General features: G+C 49.4%; 1 protein-coding gene across 1 annotated transcript in view; it reads right to left on the bottom strand.

Annotated features, from left to right (window-relative positions):
- Nucleotides 1–18,887, bottom strand: part of PKDCC (protein kinase domain containing, cytoplasmic) — a 35,648-nt gene extending 16,761 nt beyond the window's left edge. The window contains exons 1-3 of the mRNA XM_040060618.2: nt 18,155–18,887; nt 4,030–4,152; nt 733–1,004 (exon numbers count right to left, since the gene is read on the bottom strand). Coding sequence (XP_039916552.1) covers nt 733–1,004; nt 4,030–4,152; nt 18,155–18,808 — 1,049 coding nt within the window. The 5' untranslated portion in view covers nt 18,809–18,887. The remainder of the gene's footprint in view (nt 1–732; nt 1,005–4,029; nt 4,153–18,154) is intronic.
- Nucleotides 18,888–23,502: the final 4,615 nt, after the last annotated feature.

The raw sequence follows: 23,502 nt of genomic DNA, 5'->3' as shown, positions 1-23,502 counted from the left end.
CTTTAGAATGAAATTTGGAAGATGGCTGCAGTTGCTGAACACTTCCTTCAGCATGGCAAACCGGTCCCGCACGGCCCATCACCCACGTGTCCCCCACTGTGGGCACGGCACCGGGAGTCAGGCCCCCAGCACCTCACAGACCTGGGGCTGGGAGGGAAGGGTGAAAAGATCACCCTCGCTTTAAAAGGTTTGTGCTCAGACCCCAGATTGTCAGCAACTGAGGGTGGTCCCAGCAGCTTCAGGGATGCACTGGGGCTGTTATCATCCTGCCACAGCAGGCTCCAGCAAGGCAGGGAGCACTGAGCCAGAGGGCAGGACGTGAAATGAGCTCTAAGTCTCTCTCTAAAGCCAGGCCTTTGCACAGTTGGTGGTGCAAAACATGTGAAGACCCCTCTTAACTCACACCAAAGAGCTGCTGGAATTGTTTCACCACAGAGCCTGTGGGCCCCCAGATCCCATAGTGCTTATGCTTCACTCCTATGAAAATCTCTACTTGAGCGAAGAATTCAGTGGGCTTCAACCAACACAGAATTAGACAGAGTGGTGAATCACACTCAGAGTATGCAAAATATTTCAAATGCCATGTATTTTCAAAAATGGAACAATTCATGGCTTCACTTACTCCTGGGCATTGGTTCTGAGACAGTATGAGCTCATTGATGTGAATAACTATAAAGGGTATTGGAGCTCTAGGCCCACTCTTAACTCTGCGTGAGTTTATCTATCACAGACCTGTAGGCATTGTAGAGATTCCTCTTTTCGTTCATGCTCTGACACCGCCCCTCAACCGAGCAGGGCAGGGTGAAGTTTCTCGCAGGGAATTCCATGAAGCAGTCGCTGTTACTGGTGCAAGAGCTCTCCTCAACGCTGGCATCATCCAGATCTGTCACCTTCAGCTCCCCATCCACGATCACAAATTGCCGAGGGCGAAAATCCAGTAATGTCACGGAGCCAAGAGGAGAGTGAGCCAAGTAATGCAGGAGCCGAACTAAGCTGAGACATATCTGAAACACAAAAACACACGGCTACCTCGCATTATTTTCTCAGTGCAGAGTATACAACAAAACCACTTTAGCTGAAGATATGTTCATAAATGTATGACTTAATATAAGCATTATAACTTACCCTGAAAGCTAAATGTTGCAACCAAGGTATTTTTCACAGGATTAACATAAAACCCTGAGAGACTTGAAAAAAAAATAAGCTTCTTTACAAGTACTTTCCCACACTATTCTTGAAGCAGGGCTCATTGTTGCTATTCTTACTTTTAACAGAAATAAAAGCATTAACTTTTAATAACACATTATGAACAGGCGTTGACCACACAGTCCAATCCTGCTCTTTTACAAACTCCAGGTCTGGAAATTTTGGCTGGACCGCCCTGCACCCACGCCTGGAGCTCCAACTGCAGACAGTGTCTGTAGTGCCTCTGTACTGACCCTGCCTCTTGACTGTTTCTATAATTTTTTCTACAGTTTCCTCTGCTTTTTTTTTCCTTTTTCCTCTCTTCCTCCCAGGAAAAGGAGCTCCACAGGTTCAATGTAACTCTTCACCATGCCTCAGGGTAAGTGCATATCTCTGTCTGCCTTGACAGATGTGCCTTGGAGGACCCTCACCTACCACTTTGAACCTGAGGTGGGAGCTCTGTGCTGATATTTCACTTTTCCATTGCAGATTAGAAACTGGAGTAACTCTTACTAGACAGCAACCCTGAAGAACATTGAATTCAGACCCCTTACCATAGTCCTGTTTCCAATTCATGCATTCCTTTAGAGTCCACTATGTAACCTATTAATCCAAATGTAGCAGTAATATGAACGCAGTTAAATACTGGAATTTTTATTTTATGTATTAAATAAATAACAGGTCTTATTCAGCAGGCTTTTTACTTTTTATATGTAATCTTTGTTTTCTATTAAAATACAATGTTAAGGGCATGTGCATTGAAGTAGTCAAATCCAAATTCAATCTAGGGGCTTAAACAACACATTCAAAGGCGCACCCCAATGCATCCTTGATAAGAAAGCTGAGCATAGCTGAAGTAATCCCTCACAGACCCTTCACTTTAGAAGGGGACATTAGAACCATCTCATGCTTCTACATAGTCCTTCTCCTGGCTGACCAGACAAGAACTTTTTTCTCCTACTTATGGGATACCACAGTTCATATGGAGATGTTTGTAGGTGTGTAAAAGCCTGGTTATGGGATGCTAAACTTGACCACCCTTACCTCCCCTTGGAAAAACACAGCACCCATGTCTGTTATCCTGCAATACACTGCAGAGAAAAAACCCATACAACCCAAGCTAACCTACAATATAGGTGTCTTCAAATGCCAGCAAAAACAGAATTTAGCTTGAACAAACCCACAGGTCGCCATTCAGAATTATTTCCTTTTCTCAAATGCCAAAAAGCCCCCTGCTCCTGCACCGGCAACCTCTGTGCCCAACCCCAACAGGCTCTGCCGTGCACATCTGCTGCAGGCTGGGACTGCAAATGCCCCCTTACAACAAGCTTTAAGCACACAGACAAAGGCTTTGCTCTGTGTCTCAAACACCTCTGGCTTACTTAGCTTACTGCTGTGTCTGTCCACACAAGGAAATTATCAATTGCAGGAATAACCTCATGGATTTATGCAGTCATTTTCAGGACTGGACCACAAACAACTCTCACATATCAAGAACATGATTTTATTTCTTTCCTTTCTGTGTTAGTTGCATCCTAGACAAATGAATGAGCATGACATTATTTAGGACTTTATTACAGTGGTTGCAGGAATTTCACCTGTAATTCTACCTCTGTGAAGGTCTTCATCTTCATCTAATTCTCCTTTATCTCCCTTGCAACTGCTCACTCAGGAATATCCACATTGGAAAGAAACTTCTCTGTTTATTACCCATAATCTCCCATATCTCCTAGTCATTTATTTGGTACATAATCACAGTCCATTATTTGCATTCCCTGGATGAAATGAGCTAAAGGCAGGTGGTCCTGTGTTTTGGGAACCCTGCTGAGTACCTCTGCTGCTTATCAAGACTGCGCTTCTTTCAGGAAAAGGGAGCTGAAACTTAGTGCAGGGAACACACTTGCTCCAGCTGTATGAGTAAAATAAACTCTGCCAGGGTACATTCCTGGGCACAGAAACTGAATCCGCCATGCACACTGGCTAGCATGGTCTCTGGGCAGGTCTGACCAGCACCGAGGCTGCTCTCCTGCATTGTCCCCAGGCACGGTCCAGAAGGCAGCGTGGGGCCATTTCCAACAGGTTCCAATCCTGCTCAGAGCCTTCAGAGCGCGCAGGAACACAACAACGCAGCCGTGGGCTGCACCTTGCTCTTTCCACTCCGAGCTCACTCAGGCACACTTTTAATTTTCTGGCACAGATGTAGCTGAGCAATCCAAAGTGTTTCAGATGGAGACTGCTGCTGCCTTTCAACATCCTAGGGAGTTAACCTCAGACAAGGACACTTCCCCATATACACCAAGCCAGACAGCGCTGTCTTGATCAAAGCACTGCTGCAGCCTGGCTTCATTTTGGACAAATTAAGTGTGACCTTGGTGCTCCTGGTAAATTGCCAGTGCGGTGGACAAACTGGGTTTGAGATTTGTGTACGTTCATTCCCACTCTTTCCCCAGGAAAAAATGAACAGAGCAGGAAGCAGTAGAAAACAATTATAAAACAAACCTATGATAAGGATCAGGAGAGAAATGTAACATCCTTCTATTGTTTAAATCCCTGTTGCAGAGCGCAATGCCAAAACTCCTGGCCTCAAGCTTTAAGAAGTAAGAAATGTTTCAAGATATCACGTAAAAACCATATAACTAGTTACATTAGATAACAAAACAACACAGTATCTTAAACACTACAGAAGCAGAGTGTTAAATACTGCTCTAAACCAAGATGTAATCATATGCAAAACAAACATTTAATAAATGTCAACTGCGCTGAAGAGTACACAACCCCTGCTTCGTAATATTATTTATTTCTCACTCTCCTCCTCGAAGTCCTTATAAAACAGTTGTTGCTCACCCGAAATCTGTCTTCCCAGGAAGTCTGTAACAGCTGGATCATCTCTAAAGGCGAGCCCAGTTCAGTGATGGTCGTCAGTGTGTCTGGGATGTCATTGCTGTCTTGGTAGCAATAGCCGTAGAGCTGAAAACAACACAACCAGGCAACGTCAGCGTAGTGCACCTTGGCATGTGGATTCCCAAAGGACGCTGTGAGCAGCGTTTCCGGCAGTATTTGTGACCCTGCAGGGAACCCATGCTGAAGGACACATCCAGTGGAAGCAACCCACTCCAGAGCAGTTTGTGAAGAACCCATGAGAAGGACTCAACACTACAAGTGCTCATGGAAGATTGTCTCCCGTGGGAGGGAGCCCACGCTGGAGCAGGGGAACACTCTCAGGAGTCCTCTCCTGAGGAGCAAAGAGCCACAGAAACAACCTATGATTAACTGACCACAACCCTCATTCCCACTCCTCTGCACTGCTCAGGAAAGAAGGCAGGGAAATTTAGAGGGGAGTAGAGGCCAGGAAGAAGGGAGGAGTGGGTGCGAGGTGTTTTTAAGATTTGGTTTTATCTTTCATTACCTTACTATGATTTAATAAACTAAATTAATTTTCCCCCAAGTTGAGTATCTTGCCCACGACATTAATTGCTGATTTCTTCCTCTCCTTAACTCAATCCACAAGCCTTTTTTAGTATTTTCTCTCCTCTCTCCAGCTGAGGAGGGGAGTGAGAGAGTGGCTTTTGGGGACACCTTGCACCCAGACAGGGTCAAGCCATGACAAATATACAAGACAAAAAATTACAATAATAATAATTTAACACATCTATGAATGCAGAAACAGAAAGCTATCTGAGGAAAGGTAATTTAACCTACGCAATACCTGACTAAATAATACTGATTTTATGCTTAAAAAATATTGTAAAATTGTTTTAATGACATTTTCCATAGGATTACTGTTTGTGCCTTGAGTGGCAATGTGTATTTCAATGACACAGCACCTTGAAAAGCAATCGAAAGCCAACATTTATCTTTTCCCAGCCAGAAATTGCCTCTCACTATATCTGATGTATTTCTTTGTACAGTATCATTAAAGCAGGGTAAATACTCCAAAATACTATTTGCCAGTAGTTTCTACAATTTAAAAGCATTTAAATGGTAATTTCAGCCATGCTCCAGCTTCTTCTTTTATTTGCTTTCCAAGGATATTTGAATGACTTCCACTTGCACAAATAATTGCACTAGAAGAATATTTAAAGACTGCGGAGGAGAGACTGTCTTGCTTTATATGGAGTGGGACAATGTCTGACAGGCTGGGGACAGGCTTTTATGAACTCCCTACCAAGCCCTGGCAGAGAAGATATTAAATGAGCCAGATAAGGATCTGATCACAACTTTCCAGCCAGAACAGCATGCACATGAAATAAAATAAAATGTAATCTCTGCCCCCAGTCAAATAAAATATACAGTAAAAGGGTTGGTGTGAAAATACGGCATTAAAAAGAATGCCCTGTTGCTACTCCTCTTCTGCCTTGCCCTGAGCAATTTGATTTTTCAAACCTCTTTTAGTTTTAAAAAGCTCAGGGAAGATGACAGGGGAGGTTCCTGGGTGCTGAGGGCACTCGGGCATGGCCGTGCAGAGGAAGCCAGGCGCTGGCAGCCAGGACAGGGACCCAGCCCAAATCATGAGGAAAGCAGAGTGCCATGGCCAGAGGGAGAGGCTGAGGCTGCGCACAGCCCCTGCGAGCAGATTCCAGCATCCAGCACATTCTTACAGCTTGTGACCTCCCCAGGCAGAAAAGCAAAGACCGGGCTAAAGTCAGCAAATGCGGGATTTGTTATGAGCCATGCTGCTAGTTTTGACTGTAGCTGTCTACATTTAAAGGACAAAAGGGTGCCAAAAAAATGTAAAAGAAGTAAACAATTTTTCTTTTTGGTGTAAAAATGGCACTGTATTTCAAAACAGCTGCTCAAACATAGACATTAACCTAAACAACAGAAAAAAGAGCTAGAAGATTTTATTTTAAAACATGCCAAAAAGAGGATTTGTGATAGATGCCAATATGGACATTTGAAGTTTGTCTTTACTGCCACAACCATGACAAAGATACTAACAGCAATAATTTCTCCAACCGGAGTATTCAGACCAGACTTGGGTTTGTTCCTCATCATCTGTGACACCACTGCTGTGCAGTTTAATGCCAGGAGTTAAATCTTAGAAGATCACATCAGCACAACTGTTTAAGCTATCTGTGCTAACCAAAAGTTGAATTAAATGAAAATATTTACTACAATATATATTATTTTCTCAAGGAAGGTTGGATTCTGCAGTCCTTTCCAGCTACTTCCCACCCCTTGAGTGTGGGCACACTAAGGAGAAGGGATGAAGCTCAGCAGGTTTGAAAACCCTCACTTCTGAGGGTCAAAATCTAGCATCTGTTTCTGTATCATCTGCAGAATTCAGCTCTTGGCTTTAGCACAGTAATATTGGGAAATCCACTGGGAGAAAAGCCATAAGGGAAATTAACAAGCAATCCAGACTGGGAAATGACAGTATTGCAGTAACTGTTGGTTCACAGTAACACTGAATACAAAAAAGGTATCAGTCTCCATTAGACATTGTCAACATTCATGAAAACAACTCTGGGAATAGAAACACAGAAGACAAACAACAATTATCCATTCCTTTTGATTATACAAACAAAATACATATATTTACACAAAAAATACTGAAAAATGATTCTCACTATCTATTTATGTGCATATGATCACAGGACTATAAATTAAGTAGAGTACCTATTTGTGTCTATTGTATCCCGATCCATGAATGTCAATAGTAATAACAAGTTAGGTTTGCTCTCAGCTGGAATTTTGCCCACAATTCTTTCATTTTAGTGTCCAGTTTGTACCTTGGCAAAAGTCTTCACTGCCCAAGTATCTGAATATATAAACTAATCTGAGTTCTTTATTGATTTTACTTAAGTGAAACCTCTCCAGATACAGTGTTACTACATAATTATATAGAGTTATAAAAGCACAGAAGTCTGAAATATAAAGGATTTATTGGGCCATATTTATACTTTTCTAAATGAACTCCTGAAACTAAATGCAAATATGCACATGTAATTACATGGCCATATTTGTATGTGCAATTACCGTGATTACAAACTGGGCAAGTCCCAACAGCGAGTTAAGCATCTGAAATGGTTACATTCATCCCCTCCTGATGAAACACCACCCAGCACACAGATGTTACAAAATACAGAATATATATAGATGCAAAATATTCCCAGGCAGCAATAATGAGGCCTTTCGTTTAAAAAGCTGACTTACACAACACAAGAAACAAGTACAAGGGTACTACCCCAAAACTTTTTTTTTTTAACTTCCTTTTGTTTTTGTCCAATCCATTTTAAGGTCAGAAATGAGACAGAATGGTTTGTATTCCCAGACAGTGAAGTAAGAAACAGATAGCTGGTGCATAAAATAACAAGAAAAATAACCACACGGGGAAACTGAATATAGCTGGAAGCAAAAGATGAGCCAAAATATCTCCTCTATCTGAAATTCTATTAGGTTGGACATCATTCTCAGCGTCACAAAGCTACACTTCAGACATATTGAAGAGTGATGGTTTTCATACGCTTTTTCAGTATGGTTCCAATTAAATGAATGGAAAGAAATACTATCCCACATCTTTTTGCTATCTCGAGTCACTGCATTTAAATGCCACCCCAATATATTTTTGTGTAGAATCTAATAGCAAACAGTCACGATGCTGGGATGCCTTTCTGTCTGTTTAGAAAAATGTGTGCCAGATACGAAATGTTGACCTGTTCTCACATCATGTGTCGTAATTCATTTCTTTCGAGTAGCCCCGTTTACCAAATTATTCCCTCGTCGTTTGGATTTTCTCGGTCGTAAAGGCTCAGTCCTGCATTAGTCTTTCTCCACTCAAAGTTCCCACTGACTCCCAACAGTTTTTAGGCACGCTGGGCATACAGGGTCAGCCCCTGTGAAAGTTATATTGCATTGTAGGAGCCTGTGTCCCTACAGCCAGCCAGTTCACCTCCCTTTATAACTCCTTTTTACTACAAATTATGGGGAGAGAGGTGCCCCTTTCAGAGGAGCTGGGGCAGCAGGGAAGGGCAAAAGCAGAGGTCAGCCTCTGCACAAAAGCCAACAAGCTTACTGAACAAAAACACAAAATAAAGAAGCTTATTAAGCTGTCATCAGCAGGGTAAGTCTGTGCAAACGACGAGCCCTCCTGCATTGGTGTAGACATCCCAGCTGGACTTTCAGAAAAGTAAATGTCAAACCAGAACCACTGCCAAAGTGTTACATTTCCTTTATGGAGGTTGCTCAATCACAGACAGTAGGACCCACCTTTTCCAAACAGGTCCTCCCAGCCCTTTTCCCCAGCTGGGGCTCTGCTGGTTCAGCTCGGCTCTGCAGCCGAGGCAAAACGGCCCCGCACAGATCATACCATTTCCCTAAAAATTACAACACATTGTGAATATTCTTCTTTCTCTACAGCCACAAAAACTGGCAATTTCCCCCCTTTCCTCTTTAATGAACATGAGATTTCTGTGAGTCCCGGAACGTGAACTTCAAGCGCACTGCTAGCAGCTGTAATATAAGTGACAGGCTCAACTGCATTACACAGAAGTAAATTGCAGAAACCTAACTCTCTTCTCTTTCATTTTGGACTGCTATTCTTTTTTAATTTTGACTACAGTAGGACCCAACTTCTGCTCACAATAGAAAAGTGCAACGAAATACAATCTCACATTTACGAAGAGTGACAGTACTCAACACTCGACACAGCCTTTCTTTTCAGAAATACGTGGACACAGAGTTGCTTAATCAAAACTGGTTGTGTTGAGATTGTATTTTGTAGTGTTTTGGTGCCCAGGGGAAATAAAAAGCTCCTACTGGCCTTTTGACGAGCCATTTGCTTGAGCTGCTGTTTCAAAACCAGAACAGCGTGTTTTAGAAGCTCTTGCTACTTTACTGCTAAGTTAATGTAATATTTTTAGGGTCCAGTCCTTGGATTCACATTTCATCCTTGAAGAACTCAGACAGTCCAGCCCTGCAAGAGCAGAAATCCCCAGCACAGCCTGATACAGCTACACTTTACCAGTACATTATTTGAGACATTTCTGTCACTTTAAGACTTATTAATCATTCATGTTTTAAAAATTTCCCTTCATTGCTGATGGTACATACATATATGAATATACATACATATGCACACAAACACAAATATTCACATATATTTTTTGCATATATGTATACGCCTGTTCTGATCTCTAACGTATACACACAATATTTGCATGTGTATTTTAAAATGTTTTATACATTTTTAAGATACACATTCAAATATTTTTACATATTGCCAATCAGCCCAAAAGCACATGCAAACCTGTAACATGCGGGGAACCTGGAAAATGCAGGGAACTCAATGCCTAAATCTACTAAAGATTGATCCAATACTGACTTTCCTGCTACAGAATATATCAAGATGGCGCACAAGAAATAAATTGATTTTCTCACAATGAAATCTAGCAATCAAGCCCTGCAAAGTGCTGAGCTTCACTCCCACAGAACAACCCCAGCACCACACAGAACCTTTTGAGAGTGGGACCCAAACTGTGTGCTGACAGCTGTGAGGTGGGATTTTGTCTGCTGTTGGATTTTGGAACCGAGAACAAGTAATGGGTAATTCAAATATTAAAACTCTAAATTCACAGCTCTGCCTAGGCTTTATTTATAAATGTATTATTATGATTAGCACTAAACTCCAGGAGAACTAAAAGGTACAAGAATCTCATTCCTAGCACTGTTACTAAACATTTTCATTAATAGAAAAATTGGACTGTAGTTCTCAGAAACAGACACAATGTGTATTCACCCATATCTTTTGCTATATCCATAAAGGTCCACATATATTTTAGAGGTATATGTGTGTATACATATTCATACATACCTGCTGCTCTGACACATATTATTTTGGCTATAATCTTATGATTTAGTAACATTATCTCCCTTTTACTCTCCCTGCTTTCCTCATACTCTGAAGTGGAAAATTCTTCTACTAAAAACATTTACAGCACTTTGAATTTGCATTGCACTGCACAAGCTCAAGGCCCAGCCCTGCAAATATTTAGTCACTCAAGCAGCCTGCTCTTGTAAAGCCTACCAGTGAAGACAAATGGATCACTCATACAACCATGATTTCAGTGGAAACAGGCTGATATCACTGGAGGCATAGTTCATTATCTTGTAAATAGCCAGATCAGAAGTTCCCCTGACCTCCATCCACAGCCAGGGCATTCGGTTCTGCTGCACCACAAGTTTAACCCTTTGTCATGACATGATCTTGCATTACAAAACTGTCAAATAACCTCTGTGCATCACACGTTCAGAAATGCTTGTATTAGATTCATCATAATAAATTCACCTGTATAATTCTTCTTTCTTAGGTATGTGTCATATAATTTTGAACTTTATCATGGCAAGCTTTAAAATAAGCTTGGAGTCTATCTGCAGCTACATAATCCAAGAAAAAGGCAAGTCTATCCAAACTAAAGTTGTTCCAAATTTGGCCTGAAACAATATAAAACCCCATGTTTGGTGTCTGTTACCTAAACCGAACAGTTCAGCTGAGCGTGATGAAAAATAACAAGTCCTTTAAAATTAGTCTAGAGTCAATATTAGTGTTAGCACAATGCCTGTGAGAACTAGTTCTTGTCAAGTTTTTCACAGCCATCACTCAAATGAAAAATGGCAACAAAATTTAGACGTCATAGGGCATCTATCTGAACCATCAGATGACTGTGTTGACACAAAAATCCATTTAAAAACCCATATTTTAAGAACCCCAACTCACATATGTGACACAGACACTTGACAAACCAGGCCTGCAACACTTCCAAGCACAGAGCTGATGCCTGAATCCACCAATGCTGTGTCCATGCAGAGAGCAGAAACACAGAGGGATCAGAACCATGCCAGCCCTGGTGCCCCCTCCCAGGGCTCCTCTCCTCCTCCCCCCTGGCCAACCACCACATCCTTGCCTGCCCTTCCCAAACATAGCTGAACTAGAAGACAGAGCAAAAGGCCCACAGTCATCCATTTCTGGGATAGGATTGGAAAGGATATTTCAGTTGGTCAGCTGGAAGGGACAGGAAGTGATCACATAGTCCAACTTCCAGACCATTCCAGGGCTGATCAAAAGTCAAAGATGTTATTGAGGGCATTGTTCAAATGCTTCCTTAACACTGATGGGCTTGGGGCATTGACCACCTCTCGAGGAAGCATGTTCCAGTGTTTGACCACCCTTCTTAAAGTCAGGTCTCAACCTTCCCCAGCGCAGCTCTGAACAATTCCCACGTGCCTTATCACTGGATACCAGGGAGAAGAGATTTACCTAGCTATCCCACACTGGGGGGCAGGGAGAATGAAAGGATAAGTTGTAAAATCCATGTGCTTCCCCCTGCAATTCTGTCCTGGTCATAACTAATTCCAGGCCACGATATTGATGGCCCTGAATGACCTTGCTCATTTATTGTTGCTCCCATGGAAAAAGGCAAGCAGCAAGGGAGAGCTTGATCATACCCACAGCATCCTGCGGTGACCGCTGATCTCTCCAAGCCACGGAGAAGAAGCAGCAGCGCTGGGCTCTCCTCAAAGAAACTGGATGAGGTTGCAAGTCATCAACTCCAATGAAGGAGGCAGAAATTCAAACCAGTCTTCTGGAATGATTTACGTGGCACATAAAACTGAGAAACAACCATAGAAATCATTCAACAAATGACTGGGATTAGTTTTACGAATGCTACTTTTAAAAGAAGGGACAATGTAGCCCTTTTAAGTTATGTGATGATATGTGCCTTATGGAAAGTCATTCCTGCCAGCAGCTTTGCAAGTTGAATACCCTCTGCCATCTCATGGAATTCAATGGGAAAAAAATACTCTTTGGTGACTTCAGCATCAAGATGTACAGCTTGCCTTGCAGGGACAGGAACAGTTAAGAGTGGGTTTGCAATTGTATCAGTTCTACGCTTCCAGCAGCTCTGAAACTCTTGTTAACAGATCCTTTCTTCACTCTTAAAAGTGCAGGATAACATCTGGGCCTTTTGGGAAGCAGTCTCACAATAAAGAAGCACTTTGTGTAATTCTTCTTTCCTCGCCAAACCGCATCTGTCTGCTCTCCCTGCCCTTCTCCACTCCACCCCGAGCTCCTTGGGGCTGTGGGGACATCTGCTAGCGGCAGCGGGCTGGCTCTCCCGAGCCATCAGTAGGTGGCACTGCCTGCTTTTTTCTCTCACCACATGAATGTCCATCCCCAACACCTTGCGTTGACCACCACTAACCATCTCAAAGGGTTCCCAAGAGACCGAAAATGCTCCCCTCCTTCAAGGTGTACCTATGGTGATGTCAAGCAATGGATTGACTGGGACAAAGAAGCCACTCCATCGCGGCTCACCAGGCAGTGGGGGTGGCAGAAAGTTCCAGAGGAAGGAGGTGGCTAACAAGAGGTGCCAACCTCCCCCACCACTGAGAAGGTATGGCAGACTCATCTGCCTGGGAGCTGAGGCTCCTCTGACCCCAACACCAGTTAAACAGCCACTATCAGCCTGGTCTTGCACCACGTGATGGCCTCATTCATCTTTAATAAACCTGTCCCAAGAGCAGCTCGAGTGAGGTAATTTAGAAAAATATTAGAAAACACTCCCAGTCTAACATGACCTTCCTAAAGGAAGTATGTGGGGTGTGTAGTGAGAGCCCATCCAGCCCCAGCCTCAAAGGTTAATTCTCCTTCAGCACTTGGCTTTGAAAGGTTTGATCTCCAAGAGCTGGGAACCTCTGCTGCCCCATCTAAACACCAAGAATGACAAATTCTCCATATAGGCTCCCACCAGCTGCTATTGGCAATTGCAGCACTATTCTCAGGTCAGTAGTTCCCTGAGTTCTGCTGGCCAAACTCCAGCCAGACCGGACAAGACTTGTTGCTGGGAATCCTGCACCACTGCCACCACAAAAGGCATCCAGTGCCCACCTGCTGGCAACAGGGAAGAGGTCCCTGAGTAGCTGTTTCCACCACAGCACAATCTCCCCTTCCCCCCTGCCTTCTGTGAAAGCAACAGTGGATTCCTGTGAAAAGGATGGTGAAGGACCAGACCTTCAAGAGTCCATACAATCCCTATGCAAGTAAGTTTGCACTGGAAATTAATTGTACATTGACTCTGTTCAGACTTGGGAAGATTGTCTATTTCCACCTGGAATCAGCAAACAGTACACAAAGCTTTATTATTTTAATTCTCACATTAAAATTAAAACTGCCGTATCCTGTTGGCTATGCATATGTATAGGGAAACCATCAGGGTAAATAAATCTCTTAATTATCACATGTAAAGAAGAGAAAATCCTGTTTAAAAAAGGGTATTTAAAAATACTGTGATCAGCTAGCACATCTTAATCGACTTGTCAGCAGTAAGTGATGTAGTATTTGCAGCCTATTTGAGTCAATTAATTTTGCAAGAGACAAACATTCTCCCGGTAACCGTGACCATCTTGAAAAAGATCAGCTACAAATACAGTAGAGCTGACTGACCCAATTCATGCAGAAACTGCTTCGGTGTTTGGATGGTGACTTTTCTAGTTCGGATGTCATCTCAGTATCTCATCTACACATTTTAACTTTACACTCAAGCTAAATAAGCCAAATGAACCGGCCTCGTCTGGGCAGCCAGCAAGGCATCGGTGCTGTTAGCAGCTAGTGTCTTCCATCAGCATCAGACAAAGCCAAGCCTTTACCCTGAGCTTTTGTGCGTGTGTTTAAAAAGAGAGTGGTAGCGCCTTCTTAAATGAATCACTGTGAACTCACACTGAAAGTGCTGATAAATTGCTGTCAAAGAAATAAGCTTCCACTTTTACAAACGTCTGCAGTTTCAGACCTTCCCTCCCTTCTCTTCAGCAATGCAAACGAAGGAAGAATGGCACCAACCTTGATTCTGATACTCCAGGGCTATAATTACATTATTACAGTAAATCAAACATTGCCTTTGTGTCACTACAATTGTGCTCATTGTTTGAAATTAACTGCAAATGGTTTGATTTTCTTTTCTTCCTCAAATATGGGCAGGGAGGAATTAAAGCACACTAAATCATCTTAAAATGCACAGAAAGCCAGGATTCAGACAGCAGCATTTGAACTCTGCAAGAAAAGAAATCGCAGCACGGAGTGAAAGGAAGAGATCGGGCACCGCATTTGACACAGAGCGACTGAGAAGCAATTAGCGGGCCGCTAAATCCTCTGCTACAATAAATCAGTGACCCAGTTCCCCTTTCTTCCCCGGTGCCCTTCATTATAAAATCAACTTTAATGAACTACCCCCTCTCTTCGCCACTCCAAAGCAAATGTATTTCCACGGCAGCCTGCACCTGCCCTTCCCAGCGGCTGCCGCCCCAGGGAGCCTCGGGCAGCCCCAGACGGCGGGGGCAAGGGGGGGCGATGGCCCAGCGCTGGCCCTTCGTGCAAGTGACGGGCAGAGCATGGAAATAAAAACAGGAAGGCAAGCTGCCTTCGTCTCCTTTGCCTAATGTGAAACCACTCTCCCTCTTGCTGGTTTTCCGTGTTTCTTTCGCTAGACTTGATTCACTACATCTGCCAGAGCTGACACATCTGGCTCCTTCCCCGGGCAGAGAGCACGGTGGATATGTCAGCGTGTTGTCTGAAGGCACTGGTACTTTCTGCAAAGAGCTCTTTTCCGCTCCATCGTATTTTGTACAACAATAAAGTCTTTTTGAAAGGATGGCTTAAAAAAAAAAAAAAAAAAAAAAAAAAAAAAAAAAAAAAAAAAAAAAAAAGCTGATTTTGACAAGAGACAGGCCAGAATGAGAACTGCTGAGACAGTAAAGAACAAGCCTGTTATCTTACAAACTACACTTCAGGCTGTCAGCTGCCAGAGATTTACAGGAAAACCCCCTTTCCTAGGACTGAACCGACACGATACTTTTATTTTCAGCAGAAGACACTCACGAACGCACTCCCGGCCGCCAGTCCCTGACCGGGGCCGGGGATGCCCGGGAGGGCTCCAGCTGAGGCAGGGCGGCTGGCGGCCGCCTGCGTGGACGCGTCCCCGGGGGTCGCTCCCTCCCACGCCCGCGGCGTGGGGAGGCGGAGGAAGAGCTCCCGCCCGCCTCCAGCAGCCCCGGGCGGTCGCCGAGGAGCGACCCGGTGAGTGCCGCCGTCCTGCCCAACCCGACCCCTCCAGGCTCCCCGCCTGCCCCAGCCGGGGCCGCCCGCCAGCCCTGCCTTCCCCCGGCACGGCAGGGTGACAGCAGGGTGGCACGTCCTTCCTGCTATTTATAGCGGCCGGCTCGTATTTGGGTATGCCGGGAGCCGCCGGGGAGGGGGGGAAAGGAGCAAAACCGAGGTAAGAAGCAAAGGCAGGGAAGCTCCCGGCCTCGGCTGGCCCACTAGATGCGGCATCGTGCCCCTGGCGTCTGTAGCCAGCCCGGTCCTCCTGCTCCAATGGGAGCTGAAGCGCCTGTCAAAAGCCAGAGAAAGAAGGAGACACTGGCTTTCGAACTGATTCCTCCACCTCGGCAGCAAACCCTGAACAGTGAACCCTAATCCCGGGGCCGGCTTTTGCTGGAAACAAGTAAAGAATCACGAAGTCAGCCGATCCTGTCCTGTGTGAGATTTTAACAGAGGCATAACCAATATATTTCATGTCGTTCCCCGGTGCCCATTTTCCTCATCGGTTCTACGGCTCCTGCATGACACCGGAGACTTGCTCCCGTCCCGAGAGTGTCCGGATAGCGCCTGTCAGGTCGATATGCGCCGTCTCCTTTCAAGGCAGTGCCTTATCACACGCTTGGCCCTCGCTCAGGGCGCAGCACCCGGGCCCCGTGCGCCCCCACAACGCGGGGCATTAAACAACAAAAGGGGGACGCCCGGGGCGCGGGGCTCTCCTCCGACCAGGCAGCGCCGCTGGGGCTGATGCAGCAGGAGGGCAGGCAAAAGGAAACACAATGACAAAATCGGAACGAATCTGAAAACATGTTTCTGATTTAAGTGCAATCTATTTTTAAAAGGGGTGGCATGTAAATACGAAGCCCTAACTAACAGTCGGGATTTTTGCCCATGAGAGCATTTTCCCAGCACGGAGGCTGGGCGTGTTTCTTCTGGCGCTGATGGAAGCGCCTGCTCATCTCATCCTCCAGCTGCTCCTGCCCCGGCCCCCCCGCCATGCGACACCCCGCACCTCGCCTGCGCTTCCCACTTCAGAGTCCACCTGACATCCCGGACCGGAGAAGTGAATTACTGTGGTTCCTCCACATCATTCCCAACCGGAGAAGTGAATTCCTGCGGCTCCTCCAAGGTTTGCTGTGGGGGGATGCAGGGCATCGGGAAACTTCGGGGGCGCTGCCAGAGGATCCCCCGCCCTCACCTGCGGGGACAGCCAGCACACCCCCCCTTTCTGTTTGTGAGAGGGACGGCTCCAAATTAATGCCAAATTTATCCTTCCAGGGAATAAAACTACAGGCGACCAACATGGGAAAGAATTGCTAGTGCCTACCAAAGTGACTCAACTTTAAAAAACCACACACTGGCCAACTCACACTAAGGAAAAAAGTAAAAAAAAAAAAAACACCAATCTTGGGGGCGAAACAAAATCCTCTCAGAGCAACCAGTAACGATGGCTGCATCCAAGCATGGCTTTTCCAAGTGGAATTCAACACAGCGTAAGGGGAGCAACTAATACCCGTTCTAGGAGCACAGGTTTTCGTGGTTTACAAGACGCTGCTCTCCCTGCGCATTATAGTTAGACCTGGCCCCGCAGAGGAGAGTATGGAAAAGGGAAGGAAGGAAGGAAGGAAGGAAGGAAGGAAGGAAGGAAGGAAGGAAGGAAGGAAGGAAGGAAGGAAGGAAGGAAGGAAGGAAGGAAGGAAGGAAGGAAGGAAGGAAGGAAGGAAGGAAGGAAGGAAGGAAGGAAGGAAGGAAGGAAGGAAGGAAGGAAGGAAGGAAGGAAGGAAGGAAGGATGGTTAATATCTATTTTCTTGTTGTGGATAAATCATGACTAGCCTTTCTTTGAACAGTATATGAAACTCGAGAGCTTTGATCGCTGGGATCTGAAGTTCTCGTGGGGGAGCTGGTACTCCTGCTGCAGCTGCTGAAGAAGAAACACAAAACTCCTTTACCCGGTTCAGTTCAAAAAGCACCTACTGTGAGACCGTCTGGTCTAACGTTCATTTTTTATTCTACTGCAACGCTCATGCTATGCGAAACGCAATAGGAATTTCCATACCAGCATTTACATCCAAATGGACCCGCTGAGATTCACGCTGATGTGTAACAGCCCTACAATGCAGCCCCTTCTGGCAAGTGCCGCGCTGCCGGCGCACCGGCCAGCAGGGCTCCCACCCGGCCTGCCCTGGGTGAGCCCCCCGTGTGCCGCCGGGGCTGCGCGGATCCAGCTGAGCCCGCCGGGAGTCCCGGCAGAGGCTGCCACGGGTGACCCCACCGCTGCCTTCTCTCCGGGGGTACCGCAGCCAGCGGCGCTTGAATTCAAGCCTGACTTTTTTTTCCCACATTCGGGGAGCAATGTTTGGATTTGCGAGTCCTTCCTCGGCCTCCCCCTCGCCCCCTTCCTCACCTCAGCATTCGTTTTGTTTACGAGGAAGCGGGATCAGAGCGCAAGCCGCAGGGCCGGGGGGCAGGAGGGGGAACGCGCCGCATCCCACACCGCTCCCGGCCTTGTCCCGCCGGGGCCGTTCACTTGTCGCCGTGGGGTACCGATCACCGCCGCTGCCAGCGGAAAGCGCCCATCGAAGCGCCTTCCCGCGGACACGCGGCGGGGACGGGAGGTCCGGAACGGCCGTGCCGGGGACAGGGACATCTGCCCCGGCGACAGCGACCCCCACCGCGCCCGCCGAAGGGGGTGCGGCTGCCCACGGGACAGGGGACGGGGCTGCGTGTGCGAGCTCTCGGGGGCTCCGCGGCACGGTCCCGGCCCGCTCCCCGCGCACGCCGGGACTGGCGGCGGTAGCTCCCACAGGTCGCCCGCGGCGGGACGAAGAAAGCCGGGGAAAGGCAGCGCGACCCACCCGCCCCGGCGGGGCTCCGCGTACCTGCAGGACGTTGGCGTGGCGCAGCCGCTGCAGCAGGATCATCTCTTTGACGATCTTGTAGGCGGCCAGGCGGTAGCAGTCCCCCAGGGCGGAGAATTGCCGCACGCAGTGGGCGATGTCGTGCCCGCCGAAGTCCACCGCCTTCAGGGCCACGGCCAGCGTGCGGTTGAGGACCGCCTTGTAGACCGCCTTGGTGTACCCCGAGCCCAGGTACTGCACGCCGCTGACATCGCGGATGTCGCGGCAGCCCAGCAGCGGCGGCTCCAGCGAGAGCTCGGCCGAGGCGCCGGCCCACGGCCCCGCCGCCGCTCGGCCCCGCGGCCCCGGCTGCTCCGCCGAGGTGCGCGGCGGCGCCAGGTCCATCAGGCGCCGCTCCCGCGGCCGCAGCGGCCGCCGCCCCGCCGCCGCCGCCCGGTGCTGCCGGTAGCGCAGCACCTCCTCGTAGCGCTCGCGGATCTGCCGCGCCAGGGCGGCCTGGACTCCGCCGATCTCCTCCTCCGGCGGGAAGAGGGGGGCGCCGGGCGGGGAGGGGGTCAGCTCCTGGCGGGGCGGCGGCGGGTGCTCGGAGCCGGGGATGAAGAGGAGGTTGAGCAGGGTGCCCAGGAGGAAGGCGAGGCAGCAGCCGGCCGCCACCGCCGTCTTCCTGCGCCTCATCGCCACTTCGCTGACGGCTTGTCCAGCCTTTCGGGCTTCTCTCCTCTCGCCCCTTCCCCGGGAACCAGCTCCGAGGCTTTTTTTTTTTTTTTTAATCTCCTTTTTTTCTCCCCCCTTTTTTCCCCCCCTTCCCGGCTATGCCGGCGGCAAAACGGCCCCGGGCGCTCAGCCGGAGCTCAGCCCCTTGCGACGCGCCCACATGACACTTGCATCCCCGCTTTTAAGGCTCTGAAGCACTTATTATTAGCGGGACACGGGGCGGGCGGGGGGATCCCCGTCCCGCTGCCCCCGCCGACGCGCGCTGATTGACAGCCCGGCCCTTCCCGCGGCCCGGCCGAGCAGCAGGGGGGCCTGGGAAACGTAGTCCCCCGCAGAAGCCCCGCCGGCCGCCGGCGAGCCCGGGAGCCGGGACTACATCTCCCAGGCTCGGCCGAGCCCCCCGGCGGGGAAGGCGCGGAGAGGGGCGGGACGGGCGAGCGGACTCCCCCCCGACGGGCGCTACCGGGCGGGGCGGGCTCCGGGCGCTGCCGCGGGCGGGGACGGAGCCGTGTGGCTGCGGTTCTTCCCACGCGTGGCCGCGCAGCCCGGGGAAAGTCGCGCCGGCAGCGGTTTGGGCGGGCCGTCTTTATTCCCCTCCCCGGCAGCCAGAGGGGTTTGGGGGGGGGGGGGGGGGGTGTTGTACGGGCGCCCACGTACCGCCGCAGAGCCGCACAAAGGAGCGGGGCTCGATGTCTTTTCCGCACCAAAGTAAAGCGCAAGGAGGCGGCTGCAGCCCGGAGCTGCGGGTTCGTCATTCGGTGTGAAAATTGCAGCGGTCGCGCCCCCTCCAGCCGCGGCACAGCGCGGAGGAGAGCAGGGAGGGGATGGGGCTGCGTGTCACCCACGGGAAAGAACAGCCACAAATCACGGGCTCGGCAGGGGGTAGCCCCTGCCCGGTTGGAAATGTGAATTGCAGGGGTGAGCGCTAATGACATGGTTATCCATCAAGCCCACATTACGATGCTGTTAGCAACTAATTAACAAATACAATCAGCCCGCGAAACTTCCACAAAGGAGAGACCATCAACAAGAGAAAAGCCGTAAAGAGTCAGGCGAGGCAAAGTTCACCACAATAGAAGTGGGAAATCATTTCCAATAAGGGAAAGAGACGAGACATTTCGGTAATACACATCGGAAAGACCGTAGGGGAAAAAAAAAAAAAACAACACCAAGGAAAAACCCAAACCGGAAAAAAAAAAAAAAAAAAAAGTCATCAGCCGCGCTTCCCGGGAACTAGCGATCAGTTATCGTCAGCGTCTCCTCCAGCACCGACAAAAAACGGAGCTCGGGGAAACTCAGCCCCCAGACTCCGCCCGTCCGCTGCCGTCGCCCAGACCCGCGGGGAAGCGCCCGGGGACCGGAGGCAGCGGCGAGACCGAGAGGAGGCGGGAGGAGGCAGCCTCGGCAGGGGATGTGGAGACCGATCGTCTCTCCCAGCAGCCTCGGAGTCTTTCTGTCGCCGCTTCCCGAGAGCCCTCCGCAGGCACCGGGAGCAAGGCCCACCCGCGGCCCCGCACACGGGGCGGGCAGTGGCTGGGACTGCTGCCGGACCAGGCGCCCCATCCCCGCGGGACTCCTGAGCCTGGCACCAACCACCGCAGAAAAGTGACGGGAGGGAGCGCAATCACCAATTAAAATAAAAATAACAACTGTAGGAAGGGGGGGGGGGGAGGGGGGGGGGTCTGCCCCCGTAGGGACAGCAGGCTGCCGGCCGCCCAGCTCAGCCTCCGCGGGCGCGCCGCTCCCGCATCCCGGGGCGGTGCCACCTGCCCTCCGCGCAGCTAGGGAACCACGGCCCGGGGGAAAGCTCTTATGGATGGAGCGGGGTTTTTGATTGCTTGGGGGTTCGGGTTTTCTTTTGTCTCTTTTGAGGGGTTGGAGTTTTTCCCTTTCGCTCATCGTTTCTGTTCTTACCTATCGGGAGCAGCGTTTTACCTTCCAGAGGCAGCCCATTCCCGCTGCGATAAGTGGGATTTTCACGGGTGTAGAGGCCGTTCTTTTTTTTTTTTTTTTTTTTTTTTTCCCCCAAAGTAAAGGCGTTCATAACGGCAGGAAATGCATTTCCAAAGATGTTGTGACACCTGCAGCCCTGCCTGTTTTGAGCGGGATGCCCCGAGCCCTCCCAGGCGACGGGAGGCTGGGGTTGCCTTCCCGCGGTAGGTGCGGGGGATCTGAACGCCCCGGATCTCCCCCGCTGCCGAGCGCTGCCTCCGCCGGGCCCTGGCAGGGCAGAGGGCTCTTGGAGAGACGCGGTGCACCATTACCCAGCCGGTCATCCCATAGCCAGCGCTGCCCGCCGTCCTGCCCGTCCCCCGGGGAAACCACGGCCATTTGTCCGTGCCTTTGAAACGCGCACGCTCGGCTGGATTTACGGCTCGGTTGATACGAGCCAACACTTTTTATTATAGCACAGATAAGAGTAGGAATATAGCCGTGCTCGGTCGGAGCGGCTGAGCAAACCCAGAGGGGCCGGCCTTGGCAGCGCTACCAGCGAGCGCCGTGAGCTCAGCGCAGTATCGTTTACAGGCCAGACCGGGGGTGACCCGAGGCCAGCGGGCTCACGGAGCGGGGAGCCGGCTTCTCCGAGGGGCTAGGAGAGCGGAGTGTGGCCCTGGGAGTGCTGCAGCCCCGTGGGGGAGGCTGAAGGCCCCGGCAGGGACAGCGCGGAGAGAAGTACTTGCTTTGCCACGTACCCGGCACGGCACCCGCAGCCCTGGGTCTTTGGGGGAGAGAGGTGCACGTCTCCCCGAGGCGGGGGCAGTGCCGCTTTTCTTGCAGGCCGGGGGGCAGAGGGCCCGCAGGGACACGGGGGTTCTCCCGTCAGCATCCCCGGGGGCTGCGCACCCACCGTGTTTGCGCAGTTTACCGGAACACAACGGCGCTGCAAAACAGATGCTCCGCAACAGCGGGCCACCTGTTTTTCACATCATGCTCCGTCTCAAAGCCGGTTCCCTTCGTTATATCCATCCCGACAGATACCATGAAATACATCACTCATTTAGATATGGGAGCCGGCCTCTGGAGGACGACTTGCGCGGAGCACTTTGATGTTGAGAGACAGATTTCCAAAGATAGAAAGCCCCTTCGATGTTTCTAATTAGCCCGTGCCCGGGGCCTGCCGCTGATTAGAGCGGCGGTGCCGGGGTGATGCCGAGGCGGGCGGCCCGCGGGGGCTCGGCTCAGCCCGGCCCGGCTCGGCTCGGCTCAGCCCGGCCCGGCTCAGCCCGGCCCGGCCCGGCTGCGCGGGGAGGGGCGATTCGCCTCCTCCCTCCGCCGGCCGGGGAGAGCGACGCGGGTGCATCTGCAGAGCTCCCCTAAAGCCAGCAGCGAGCCATCCGCCCGTGCTGGCCTGAGAGCGGGCAGCAGCCTCTGCTGCATCCCCAGCGCCTCCCCGCCGCGGGAGGAGGTTTGGGAGCAGGCGGGATCTGCTCCCGCAGCCAAGGCCCTTTTGCGAGAGGCTGCGCTGAAAGCATTACAGCCCTTGCTAACACTTCTGCTCACATGCGAGCCTTTTATCTCGGCAGCGCTGTTGGAAAAGCTGAATCATCGCAGAGAAAGTGAGGACTGAGGGGTATTTTTTCATATGCAACAAGCTGCTCTTTATTTAATCCTCACAGCCCCTATTTCTATCAATATCCCAAGAGCTGAGAGATCAAACACGGAAAAATTAAAACCATGCTACCACACTAAATAAGATTAAGATCGTGGCAATACATTGGCTGCTCCTTGGGGAAATAATTTTGTTGCTGCAGGAGCCATGGTCATCCTGGAGGCAAAGCTTGTGTTTCAGGAATGGGTGATGGGCAAGACAGTTGGGAGTTGGTCTCCAAACCCAACCAGGAGCCGGCTCAAATGCCCATGCTCCTGTGCCCTGCTGCTCCCAGCCCAACTGCTTGGGCATCGCTTCTCTATGGAGTCGATGAAATATGCTCTGCTGAGCTCCATTATCCCTGTTTTACTCTCACCAGCAGGCATCTTTGAGTGAGTCCCAATGTTGGTCTCAAGGCATTTTGACTCCAGGCCCCAAACAAGAAGTGCCACATTTTCAAGCATAGGTCTCACTTAAAAAACTACAAATTGGAAGCTTTCAGCTGGAATAATTCGGCGTTTCTGCTGAGGAAGTTTGTTCTTCCAGAACTGTCCTCTGCTCACATGATTCCCCTTTGACACTTAAGGAATTAATTTTATTTTAAATTTTAGACTACATCATAACCTTTTGAATTCCTGCCCACCTGTTCTGGGTATTTCTGTGGAAGAAGAGCTTTCTTGGAAAGTCCATCCTCAGACATGAGGCCAGAAATCTCTTGAAAACAGAGTCTGTGGACTGCATGCCTTTTCACTGAGGGGTCTTCCATGGCCAACCTCTCTGTCATTCCGTGCTTTGCCAAGGCCTTGTCAGCTTTCAGGGCAGGGTGGAAAGCCTCTCTGTCCTCAGGGATGTGGGGCTAGCAGTGGACCCTTGCACATGTACATTTTGTAGCCTTTTTTAAGTTTTCTTACAATCTTTATAGTGTTTTTTACTTTAAACAGGAACTCTTTTTCTGATGTTCTTTCTTTTCTCTAAGGAAACCCACTCCCTTGTATATTTGAAACAAGTTGAGATGCAGCCAATTGTATTAGTTCTGGCTGGAGCAAAAATGCATAATGAAACGCTG

This window comes from Hirundo rustica, chromosome 3 (assembly GCF_015227805.2).
Source record: "Hirundo rustica isolate bHirRus1 chromosome 3, bHirRus1.pri.v3, whole genome shotgun sequence".
Taxonomy (NCBI): domain Eukaryota; kingdom Metazoa; phylum Chordata; class Aves; order Passeriformes; family Hirundinidae; genus Hirundo; species Hirundo rustica.
The sequence above is the reverse complement of the archived record's forward strand: the minus strand, read 5'-3'. Positions and strand labels throughout refer to the sequence as shown.